At 41.3% G+C, this 13074-nt stretch overlaps 1 protein-coding gene across 1 annotated transcript in view; it reads right to left on the bottom strand.

Annotated features, from left to right (window-relative positions):
- The window catches only part of magi2b (membrane associated guanylate kinase, WW and PDZ domain containing 2b), a 58469-nt gene that overhangs the window by 37364 nt on the left and 8031 nt on the right, over positions 1–13074 (bottom strand). Inside the window, exon 2 of the mRNA XM_025056307.1 lies at positions 8880–8996. Within this exon, the coding sequence (XP_024912075.1) occupies positions 8880–8996 (117 nt within the window). The remainder of the gene's footprint in view (positions 1–8879; positions 8997–13074) is intronic.

Here is a 13074-nt window from a genome sequence, read left to right as displayed (position 1 = left end):
GGAGCCTCAGAGCCAAAAATAGACCATCGATGGACTTATTACACTAATAAAGGGTGAGGGGAAAGTGGTCAATTACTGTCTCAGTTTGAAAATGTGGGAACGAGGAGATTGGAGAGGAGGTGTCCAGTATGTATGTGAAGCGTAACCATAAAAGTAGGAGCAGGAGAAATTATACTCTGAAGAGTTCCACGGCTCAAAGCTGAAGAACTGTATTTTATCTGCTTCATTATTCACACACAGAGACTGGCTGCTGCAGATTTTACACCTGGTTAGAAAAGACTAAACAGCTGTTGTTAACTTCATCAGAGATGAACTCATTGGACAACCCAAGCCAAAAGAGTTGGCCTGAGATAACTGCAACACATTGTCCAACGATGCCAGTTTCGAACAAAATTCACAGCCCTCATCTTTCTGTGACGCCACCTATTGATACAAAAACCACATTCGACCTGTTTATGTTTGCTGTTGTCTGGCCTGACAGCACATGTCTACAATCTGCCATCAGTCACTTTACCAGTAGGTTGTAAATTTTAGCTAGCATTAGACACATTAGCTCACGTGTGTCAAACTCAGGCTCAGGGGCCAAATCTGGCCCGTAGAGTAATTATATTTGGCCCATGAGATCATATCAAATGTGTACTAGAGTTGGCCTCTGGTTTTGGTTCGTTTTGTTGTTGGTGTGAAAAAATGATTGACATTAAAAAGGAACTGGAAAGGCTACAGATAAAGAGACATAATAAGAAACAAATACCACTGATGTGTGTTTTATTTCACATTTCCTTTCTCATGTGTTTAATTGAGTTCACTGGAGTCCCACCTAGTTTTTAGTATGTCAATTATTTTCACTACAGTTTACTGTTTGTTTTTTTTAGTTTGCTTGCTTCTCACTTTTTATTCTCACTTGTCTCACCATCTGTCTTGTTCTCACACTTTGTCAAGTATCTGATATACTGTAACTATCACACACACACACTATAACACACTTTCTAACATCGCAACGTCCGCAGTACAGATCGAGCAACACAGCATGGCAACAGGCTGACATTAGCGTCTGCTATCGCGACAACATGTCAGAATCTGCCAACACGGCTTCGCCATGGTAACAAGACATAACATCTCTGTCAGCTTTGTGGAAAATAAACTTCATGTCAGACGTGACACTGTGTTGTGTCGTGGTCTTAGAGGTCTGAAGCTCAAACCTGTTCTGCCTTGGTATACACTCTACAGGAGAAGGATGCTCTGGCAACATTATCAAGGAAGTAAGGCCATAAAATGATTTTTGATTTAAATTTTGACTCCAAACAATAGCAAAAAGAATTACATTTAATTATGAATCTCTATTAGGGAGGCACTGAATAGCCTGCAACCAAAACAATCGTGTCTGAAGATGACCCAAAAGTGCATTTTCGGTTTTTGGCCAAGACATTTTTATCATCGAAACAACGTGGCCAAAACAGGATGTTGTGATGACACACAAAACAAAAGTGGCAGGCACGGTAAGATCTGTGTGGAACCAGCACTTGATCGTGACTGTACTTGATTTGCATTATAAAGATCAGTTCTTGGACGTGGGATTGAAGCAGCAAACATGAGAAATGATCCAGGCCGCGGGTGAAGTGGAGAACCAGCTTGGAGAGCAGGATCTATCTATCTAGTGAATGTAATTAATATATGTTGTATTTAATTTTTAATTTCTTTGTATTCAAGAGATTCTACATTGCTGATTTTATTAACTTGGGAAAGTTAATCAAGAAGGTAAAAATGAATACACTTATTAGCTTTTCTTATTGAGCAAATCAAACGTTTTTCTCATCGACTAATTGCATTTAATAATTATGATTTCAATATTGAGTAAAAATAACTGTGACTATGATTTTTGTTTTTCATAATTGAGCAGCTCTAATTTAAAGTGGAAACCATTTAACCCAGGCGTGGGCAAACCTTTTGACCTGCGGGGCACAATGGGTCCTAAGATTTGACAGGGGGGTTGAGTCAGGAGCAGATAGATGAAGCGTTCTTATGAACTAAGACAACTGACATGTAAAAGTCATGCATAAATGCTAAAGTGCTGAAAGGTACTTAGCCGTTTCTACACCATCGATTTGTGAAATGAGGGCACTGCAGGGAAAAGGCAGAAGTACAATGATTGAAATCAATAATGTAATTTAGACATGTTTGGCGGGCCGGAGTAAAAAGCCAATTGGGCGGCATCTGGCCCCCGGGCCGTAGTTTGACCATGCCTGGTTACACCAAATGGACCAAGTGTTTTGGGAGAATTTGGGATGTGTGCTGATCAGCAGACGCAAGGACCAGGCAAACCCCATTTTTGATGAGTGACGGCAACATATTGAATAACCCAGCGTTCTAGTTAACTTAAAAAAAACAGCTGTGGACTCCATAGGTCGACGATGTCGTAAACTGAAAACCTCCTGTATTCCAATCACATCATTATCTTCAGAATCGGAAGAAAATAACGCATATAATATAACCTTATGTCAATAAAACACCCCAACACAGTATCATGAAACCTTGCAAGGCATAATAAACGACATTTATAAAAGCATTCACATCTTTATAGCCTTTCTCATAAAGGAATTGTCTGTATGGTTCAATCAATTCTGCAGAAAAGCCGTCTTTCTGCCTAATGATTGTTGTGTAAGGCTTGTGCCTGTACCATTAACATTAAGATAAAAAAAACCAACTCAGCTGTTCCTGTTGCTCCCTCAAATGAGAGCCTTGTATGGTGTCTTTGTTTGCCTGCAAATCTGATGGCCACAGAAGAATGTATGGGTCACACAGCAGGTTCCTACTGTGTGGGTTGTTGTGTGCATTCTGTGTGTTCATGTACAGTACAGTAGGAGTGGGGACGAACTAAAATAGCCCGGCCTTCTGAGGTGTTAGTGCTGCCAGGCCACAGCAGCACAGACTAAACACCTGCTTTAATATTTCACATATTCCTGTGATGTTAAAAGTTGTAGTTAGATGAGGTTGATGACACATGTCCAGGGCTTTACACTGGAGGCACTTTGCAAACATAACCAATTCGTTAATATTGAGGGGTTTTTTTATTTGACAAAATTCATATAATTCCCTTGCAGTTTCTTTCATCTGCGGCGCAACATTAATCCAGAGTGCCAATCAAACAGTAGGGTGCGCAGAACCACATCAAAGAGTGTCAGCCAGGCCTTTAACAAGAGCGAGGCAGCAGGCAAATCACCCCTTTAGGGAGAGAGTCCCCAGGGGATGATGTCTCTCTCCCTCTCTCTCACACACAAACGTGCGCAAAAGAGACGACCAACACTCTTATTATTATTATTCATTTAAAGCTTTTAGTCTCTTTAATCTTAACACACGAAACAATGAATAACAACACAATAATAGAGAAACTGAAGAGGAGATTATCTAAACCACAGTAGTCAACTGAAACACTTAAAGGAACAATGAAGATGATTATGCATGAAATAAAAACATCAATAGGTGTTCCCGTTAGAAACACATTAAAAAACAAAACCTATTTATTCTGTTAATTTCAGGATAATCTCATGTTTCTTATGAGTGAATTGAGTCAAAATGAAGATGAGATGTTTACTAAGGTAATGTGTACTGACTTAGTAAAAAACAGACAGGGACTGTACTATACGGTCATTTAAAAAAAAAAGGTATAAAATAAAAAATAAAGAAATTCTTTCCAGAACAAATTGTGCATCTTCAGTGCACACTTGGGGCCACTTTCTCACCAGCTTCCCCACAGCAGACTTAACCAAAAAGTACCTTTTCCCTCCCTTATGTTTCTTCTGAATTTGTAAGGTTTGTGAGCTAACTCACAGATATAATGTAGAATAGTAGCTCCCCAGCCAAAAGAAGTGTGAGCACCCTGTTACACAGGATGACTCAGCATTTCCTATATACAAAAGTCATAGCACTCACGCACTGATGGCCAGTCTGCTATAATGTCACAGAGTTGGCTGCAGTTAACTGTGGTTCACTTCTCTACTTTCTATAATAAAAACCTAGCACGCCTGCATGGCGAGCAAAGAGCAGAGAGTCCTCGGTTCGATTCCCAGAGGGACCACCTAATGACACTTGGATAAAAGCGTCTGCTAAACACATAAATACATGTAACTATAAAAAGTACATTGATGACTGGGAGACTGGTCATCAACCAGACTGCCCTCTAATCACATATCCAGTCCAGTATACAAGAATGTTTGTAAATATATATATATATATGTTGGTGAACAGAAGAGTAAGGGTTTCCTTTCTTGTTGAAGTCTTTATTAAATTCCAAGTGAAGCTTTCTGTTATAATAAAATCAGAGCTAATATGTACTAATGAGTAAAAGAATAAGTATGACTTAATGCTACTTTTCAAAATGTAAAACTGACAGAGTACAAATATCACTTCATGACAAATAAATGTCCTCCAAAGGACTTTTATTTGTCATGAAGATTTTTATGTGAGCGTTGCTGTCTTGTTTGAGTGCGTGCTCACTCACTCTGGGTTCCCTGGCCTATAATTTGCCCTTCAAGTGCGATGGTACTGGCAAAGGTTAAAGTGACAATTTTACCACTTTCCTCCATTATGTCCGAGTTCAAGCTGCGGCATGAACAACAAATGTACTCTTATTGTGATAGACTCAGCTCACTTCAGCTCACAAGATCGCTGGTGTTTTGTTGGCAAATATCCACATCCTCACCACGTTAGCAGTGTTTTCATCTTCTCTTCTTCTCCTCTATAATCTCCTGAGGAGGATTCCCTGTCAGAGGCTGTGAAGCTGCGGACCAGTGTGTGTGCGTGTGTGTGTGTGTGCGTGTGTACACAGCAACATATACGAAGTGACAGTAGCTGCATGTACACTATTTATAGGCCATCTGAGTAAAGAAACATACTGCTCACTGTTGTTGCTATTAATAGACCTTTTACAGATGCCTCTAAGTAAAGGGGGAGAGGAGGAGCTGGGTCTCTGGGGAAATGACATACGAGCCCCCCGCCCCCTTGTATCTCCTTCAATCCCCCATTCCATGCATGTCCGCCCTTCTACTGCTCAGCTCATCCCTCCATCCTTTTTCTGTCTGCTTGAATTGAGTCTCATATTCTCACTTTTGTCAGTTTTTTTCTTCTCTTGCACCGTTTCCCATGTGATCTTTCTCTCTTTACAACACACCTCATGTCTTCTTAGTTCCACAGTCTCTGCATCCCTTATGTCTCTACTCTCTGTTGACAGTACACTCACTTTTCTGCTACTGTTTGAGTTCTGTTTTCTTTAAAAACCAATTTAAACAACAGCTCCATCTAGATCAGGCGTGGGCAAACTTTCTGACTCGCGGGCCACAGCAGACAGATGGAGCATTTGTGGTAAGATAAAAGACGTGTGAAAGTCGTGCGTAAGTGCTAAGATTCTAAGATGCTTTTATCATTTTCTACACCACCTATTGCGGAAAGAGGTATTGCAGGGAAAAGGCAGAAGTATAATGATAATATAAATAAATTATATAATTTGGAAAAGTTTGGCGGGAAAAAATAAAAAGCTGAACGGGCCTCAACCGGCCCCCTGGGCCTTAGTTTGCCCATGCCTGATCTAGAGTCCAAAGGTCTCATACATATGTGTGAGGAAAAATAAATATATTCTAAAGGAGGTGGACAAAAAGTATCCATCTTCTACTGCTCAATCCTTAAAGTAAGGGGGGGCTGAAGCCAATCCAGCAGTCACTGGATGAGAGAAGGTCACAGTGGACAGTTCACCAATACTCGGTGGAATGTCAGGCGTTATAAATACTTGAATGTGTATTAAAAATGTCTTTCTGGTGGGTTTTATTGTCAGAGTCCAGTTGTCCTGAATGATGTAACAGGATGCAGGAGTTGAGGTCATCAGATAAGGCTTAAACAGAACAAACCAACACACTCACTGACTTCCTCCCACATCTCTCACTGTGACAGCCTGTTGAGGCTCAGTGAAGTCTACCTGTCAAGCTGACAGACTTGCAGAGACAGCACAGTAAAACCGCTGCAGACACAGGATGGAGAGGACTCATTTCAAAGCTCTACCAAGCATAACAACAAAATTCCTGGCAAACACGAGCAGCTCGACTGGGCTCGAGACCGCCACCCATGTCTTCACTTCACTTCTGACGTCTGACTCGATTGTTTGAGCAAAAATTAATTAATTAATTAATTAACTAAATTTTGTGAAACCTAATAAATCACTAATGAAACCTTTTGGGAGGTAAATCCGCTGTGCCTGAGGTTGAAGAATTCTACCATTTCTATCACGCTGCATCAATCATGTTAAGTGATAGTCAGTTGATTACAGGGTAGACATTACCACTGACACGTCACGCCTTTTTGTTCTCAAAGAAGCTGGGAAGCAATAAAAAAGATGTCAGGAGCTGGGGCTTATTGTGATACCGTTCACAAATGATAGCTCCTCTACATTCTCATTTTGACTCATGCAGTCACAATCAAATCAAATCATCGTTAACCAATAAACAACATGGTGGCACACACACTTAGGAAAATAGATTGATTCACTAAATCTAAACAATGTTTAATAAAAATTAGCGCAATTTCTGCTACTTTTTTCGCACGCTTTGAACCCTGCGGCATAAACAACGATGTGGCTAATTTATGGATTCTTATGGATTAACGAAGGTTATACCGCTAGTTATAACAGCATTAAGTGACAGCTTTTCTGATGCAACCATACCTTGTTTTGGGAATTGAACCTGCAACCTTTTGCATGGCGGGAGGGTAATCTACCACAGCATTCTGGCCAAATGTATAATTAGGAAAAAATGCATTAAAGTTCTATAGGGGTATATAATAATAAGGGTTTCTCATTTCAAGGAGCAGGGACGGACTAAAGAATTGAACCAAGAATTGTCTTGGTCCAATCAAAAGTACTGACCAAAAGTTACTGGACAAACACTTCAGCCTTGGCAGAGTGAAGTGTGTTCAGGGCAGCAGAGCTAAAGCTCAGCTCAGCTCAGCCCGTCAGTCTGCCTTTGTTGCACTATTACACAGCCAACAGGCTGGAAACAGGAAGGCAGAACACGGAGGATCTGGGAAAATACAGTTGAACCTGAAGTGTATAGACATAGTGATAGAATGAGTTGGTCTAGGACGGAGAGAGAAACAGGGGGATCAGGAGGGAAAACAAAAATATGAAGCACGGAGAAGAAGGAGAGCGGAGAGAGAAACTGTGCAGCTGTGGGAGCACATTAAACAACCACGGCAGTGTCAGCGGCTCAACACAGCAGCAGAGAACATCTTGTGGAGTTGAATGGTTCAGCCAAGGAAAAAACGCTGACGTCAAGACATCATCATTCTTTAAAGAAAAAAAAATCTCCCAGATTACAAATAGACAAACTACAGGTGCATTATTTTGACAGCGCACTGTGCTGATGGAGAGAGCTTCACCTTCATGTTAGTTATGAAGGGTGGACAATAATAAACAGACTGATTTTAGGACATTTATGTTAATTGTATTGATGTCATGACATATCTTAGGTGGACATTTGCTCTTCAGCCTTATCTCCAGGTATCTTATCAGTATCGGCCTTTGGAAGAAGAAAGCCATCGGTTAACGGAATCAGTTTTTGAAAAGGTTAAGGTGCATTTCTGTAAGTTATGTCAATCACATCATCCCTACAACAGGCAAACACGCTGTAAACACTGTAACCATGAACATCCAATCAACAGTGTCTCTGAATGAATTTACATGTGTTTTTGCTAACAAAATAAGGCAAATATGAAATGTTTAAGGAAGTGTCAGTCCACATCAGAATTATACTTCATTTTATTATATTTACCCATGTCACACTTTAGTAGAATCTACAATGTATTTTTCCCAGTGTGCAGCCACTTATAGCTATTAGAGAGTGTGAGAAAACATCCTTGCCCCTTGTCAAAGCCACACTCCAGGATTACCAGGCTGGGTGAGTCATATTCACATGCTTCTCACATCTAAGTGGGTAACTTCAATCTGAACCAGGGCTGTGTTGACACAGTCATGGCTTGGTCGTCACAAAAACACAGATTCTTTTTGTTGTTGGCAGGACTTTCATTTTCCTGCTGCCTGTTTTTTAACCTCCTTTCACACAAGCACGTTGTCACCGACTGTGTGTTATCATGCTGGTAATGTGATCAGCTGTTTATCACCAGGTCAGGCCTGTGCTGACAGTATTGTCACAGTATTATTGCAGCATGTCTGCCTCACAGTTGGTCAACCACTGCCGATGTCTCGTCTCTGTCCCGGATGCACGCCATTACCACAAAGTCTTTATGAGCCTCGAACCAGCCCAACAATACAATATTGAATTTCAACACAACATTGTGTCGTTGTAATCTAAAACAGCCTTTTTTATTCCTGACCTATTTTAGTATTTACCTGTTAATTATTTTATTATTCTGAAGGTTCCTCACAAAAAAAAATCCTACAACATTTAACAAGGTGACATCCAGTGTGCGTGCGTGTGAGTTTAGAGCATGTCCATGTGCTGGAAGGGGGGTTGGGGCGTCACAGCAATACAAGCCTCAAGAGCGTAGTTGCCGTGGAAACCTCAGACTGGAAGCTGAGCAGCCCAACGCTTGAGTGAAATGAAGGAGCCATAGATAGTGAGAGACAGAGAGAGAAAAGCGTGTGATAAAAAAATTACAACAGCCATGTCCAGAGGGCATGGAAGTGGAAACTGATACAAAAAATAAAAAATAAAGAAATATTGCTGGGCGAGGAGATAGGGAGAAAGGGGAGAGGGCAGTATCTTAGAAAAAGAAAGAGTCAACGACGGATTCCGCTGTGAGGCAGAGAGAAGAGATGCATCTTGGTATGATGGAGGCCAGAGGGTAGGGGAGGAAGAAGAGAAGAGGAGAGGTGGACTCACAGGGAACAGTGCGGAGGTAGAGGTTGTCTCTGATGATCTGCTGGTGGTCGTGGTCCACAGAGCCCTTGGAGAAGCGCAGGTTGAGGTAGTGCCGCAAATCTTTGTCAACCACTCCTCCTATGAGAACAAACAAAAAGCTTGCGTTGTAGTTTTCTTTAAAGACATCTCTGGCCTTTAGATTCCTGAACACTGAACACTCTTCGTACCCTTGTAGTTTAATTCATTGCCTCATTCATAATTGTAAATAAAAACCTTGTTAATCAGGGGTGTCCACAATTTTTTTTTTGACTTGGGAGGGACTGTTCAAATGACCAAGCTAATTGATCTGTCTACATTGAAAATGTTAAGTGTATATTTGTTTACCCATATAAACAGAACACACATTATATATACATTATAGGTTTGGGTACTGATTAAATGCATGGAGCTATATGGCACAATGTGATGAATTCTTACAGAATATGGTCACTGCTACACACTACAGAATATATATATATATATATTCTGTATATATATATATACTGTTTATACAAATAAATGTATTTATATTTATTCGTCATGACCTACTAGCAGCAGATCCTCTTACTATCTACTGGCAGATCATGATCTATTTATTGGGCACCCTATTGCAGAATTTCATCAACCTGTAAGGAGTAATAAAACAGAACCTAAAACAATAGAGCTTACTTTATTTATTACTTTATTGCAAAAGACGTGGCTGGGATTTTTTAAGCTCTAAGAGCAGACAGTTCCACTTCAGTGACATCATCTGCTCAACAATAATGTAGTGGATCAGCTGATAAGAAGATACACCCTCAAAAAACACACACACACACACACAGGCGATATATATCATTGTTATTGTGTAAACCCATGAAGCCTTTGGACCCAGACGTGCAGTGTCAGCAGGTTGGGTGACAAAGGCCCACAGAGGACAGAGGACAGAGGCTCACATCACTTTGTCTTTGCCCCTCTGCTGCTGCTGAGTTGCCGTCCACAGGAACGAGGCCTGAGAATACAAGCAGGTCTGACATAGAGCCCCCGCACACACATGATATGATAATGACCATAGATGGTTTTCCCTCCCTCCATTTCAAACCAGAGGAGTGAATGAGGAAGAGGAGGAGAACTTATTCTCCTCCCAACATTCAATTTACAAGACTATCAAACCCAATGACAACCAGGATGAGGTTACATGCCAGGCATTTACCAGTGAAGCCACAGCTCCTCACCGATGCATGGCCAACATGCCTTCCTTCTAAAATGACTTGACATTGCTTGGCCTAACAGTGAAGGTTAATGCAGCTCCTCCAAGATAACGGAGACGACAAACTGACAAGACGAGAGAAGCGTTCACGTTGATTCCAGCTGCGTTGAGCTCATACATGTATGTTTCTGACCAGAGGTCTTTCACAACCAAGCCTTCTCAAAAAACCATCAATACAAACCGACACCATTTCAGTGAGGCTGTGTGAAAGAAATGTGAATGGTTTTGAGGACCAGCAAAGTGAGAGAAGAGAGGGAGATAAGTAATACTGGAGAGATGAGAGAAAGGGGAGAAGGTAAGGAAATGGGGGCTGTAAAACAAAGGAATTTGGGAATCTAAAATTAAGAAATGCCGCAGTTTCACATGAGAAACACCTCATCACTTGGCAGTGTATTTGGACAGAGGAGCACATCATTGACGAGCGCAGCAAGGACAGACACATATTTGTTCGAGCACACCGACACACAACAGACAGCGGGGAGACAGACGAGAAAGAGACAGACGGGGGGAGAGAAAGACAGTCACCTCATCGGCAGCGGCGTCCAGATGCTGCTAAATGCAAGTCCATTTTCCACAGGTACACATATCCACAGACAGTCTGTCCTCTCAGGCGTCCTCTAGCTTTGCATCCAGAGCTGCACATCTGCTGCCGTCTTTCTGAAACCTCACTGTCTCCCTCTTGTCTCTACCCCCGAACAGCTGCTCCAACCCATGAGCGGCGCACACACGGCCACGGCCTATTTTAATCCCAGGAGACGGGAATTAAAGGTAAGAGAAACGGTGTAAGACATAAAGGGATGGAGAGAGTCGACGACCGTTGGGAGAAAAAGGAAGGAGGAGGATGTGATGTGCCAGCGGGAAGCCGGGCTACAAACAACCTGCCCCTGGCTGCTCAGTTTCTGTGGTCATGCAGCAGCCTCTATCTGTTGCTGCGGGTACTGCACAGGCGTTTTAGGATTTTGTGTGGGTTTTTGTGTGCGTGCCTGTGTGTGTATGTGTGTCTGAGCAACAGGGAGAAAGCGTGAAAGCGTGAAAGAAAGTGACTAAATATATGCTTATATAGATAAAATAATCTAATTAAAAGACAGCTTGCTCAAAAATGGACACCATTTTAACGTAGCTACGAGTAATCGACTTATTGATCAGTATTTGAATGCACGGCAGATGTAATAATAGTTAACTTCATTAATGAGTAATTGTTTATATATAAAATTAAACGGTTTTTATTTTATTTTTTTATTTCAGCTTGTTTAATCTAACTGGATTTTGGTTTCCATGAAAGAGAACTCACAACGCACAAATGCACAAGTCAATATTTGAAAATTATTAAATAAAATCCGGCATTTTTCCAAAATAATTACAGCCAGGCTTACAATAGTATGAATGTCAAAAGGAAGTGGGATTCTTTCACTTTTTTCCACATTTTTTAAATATCCATCTGTCTATGTTCCACCAAACATCCTCCACATCTACCAGACACTACCTTCTGACCATGTGTAAACGTACTAGAAAAGCGACACACAGTGTCGCTTTTCTAGTACGTTTACACATGCACAACAGCAACATTGTTTGATGAAATATGGCAGGCCTGATGATGATACAACTTTTACTGCGGGAGGTTAATCCTGCCCTCAACACCCTCAGCAGGTCAAGATCACACACTACATTTCGCCTGAGGCGATGCTAGGCGGCATATCAACTAGGGGATAATGAGGGCAATATGCAGTAGCTGTTGGTTGATCAGCATCATCGTGAACACAGGGGTTGACAAAGTAAAACTAAGGCGAAAATGTTCAAATCCACTCTTCATCATTACAAGACAAAGGAGAGAACAACATTAGTATGGTCTGGCGAAAAAGTGACAAAGAACTATAAAATAGTAGAGCAGGACAAGTATGAGGACAGCTGGTCCTGGTTGATCTGTCTTGCTGGATCAATAGGAGTTACATCCCAACCCTCTATAGCTGATGGATGGACAAACACTGATCATGGTCAACTATCTAAATGCAGTGGACAGTGCCAACAAAACTATAGCCTGTCCTATCTGGTCCTCCAAATGCTCAATTTAATGTTGCGTGACATGCCGTGAACAGGGACACGATCGCTTCAGCAACGGCATACCATGGCGTGCTGGAGTAGAAACGAAGGTATCAGATTGGTGTTGGCAGATACTCTAAGTTTATATTCTGTGCTTATCAACCTGGGGTACAGAAGGTGGAGTTAAATATTGAGATCTGACTTGATGGTCAGAGGAATGTGTATCTGAGCTTTAAGGAGATGATGTAGCGCTGTGCCTGAAACTCACAAAGAGAACTGATAATGGAATACTTACTCCTACAAGAGGTCACACAGGCTACAGAAAAGTACAAGTCTACAGGGTGAGAGTCTGCACCCCAGGGACAAAAACACACACCCACACACAACACAGACGCATGCACGAAGACACATTGATATTGTATATAGAGTCCTCATTTTTCCTATAACCTCCTATACAATCCACTGTGTATAACGTACCATTTCTGGTGCCCCACAAACAAACACCTTAATACTGATACCTTTATACAGGTATTCCTGATTACCTCAGCCAAAGCTTAGTCCACGTTTTCAGAGGTACACAACCTTTTTGTGCCCCAGACCAGTTTAATTTAAGGAATGTGTTGACAGACCTTCAGGTTGTGGTGAGGTTTTACAAACTACCTTTGGCTGTGTGCCTTGTCACATGTCAACAAGTACAGATGTACGTAACTGGAGGAGAATCTGGTTGTTTTCAGAACAACAAAAAAAGATAATAGAGAACTTTAACCATATTTTTTTCTTCACAGATTTTGTTCCTGCAAAGGGAGGAGACCAGTTCATGAGAACAGTAGATAGTGGTAGTCTGTCCTGGTTTTGACAACCCTTTCTAACATAATATCATAATAGTTAGTT

This window comes from Cynoglossus semilaevis, chromosome 6, assembly GCF_000523025.1.
Source record: "Cynoglossus semilaevis isolate Cse_v1.0 chromosome 6, Cse_v1.0, whole genome shotgun sequence".
Taxonomy (NCBI): domain Eukaryota; kingdom Metazoa; phylum Chordata; class Actinopteri; order Pleuronectiformes; family Cynoglossidae; genus Cynoglossus; species Cynoglossus semilaevis.
Note: the sequence above shows the minus strand (reverse complement) of the source record. Positions and strands in the feature narration are given on the sequence as shown.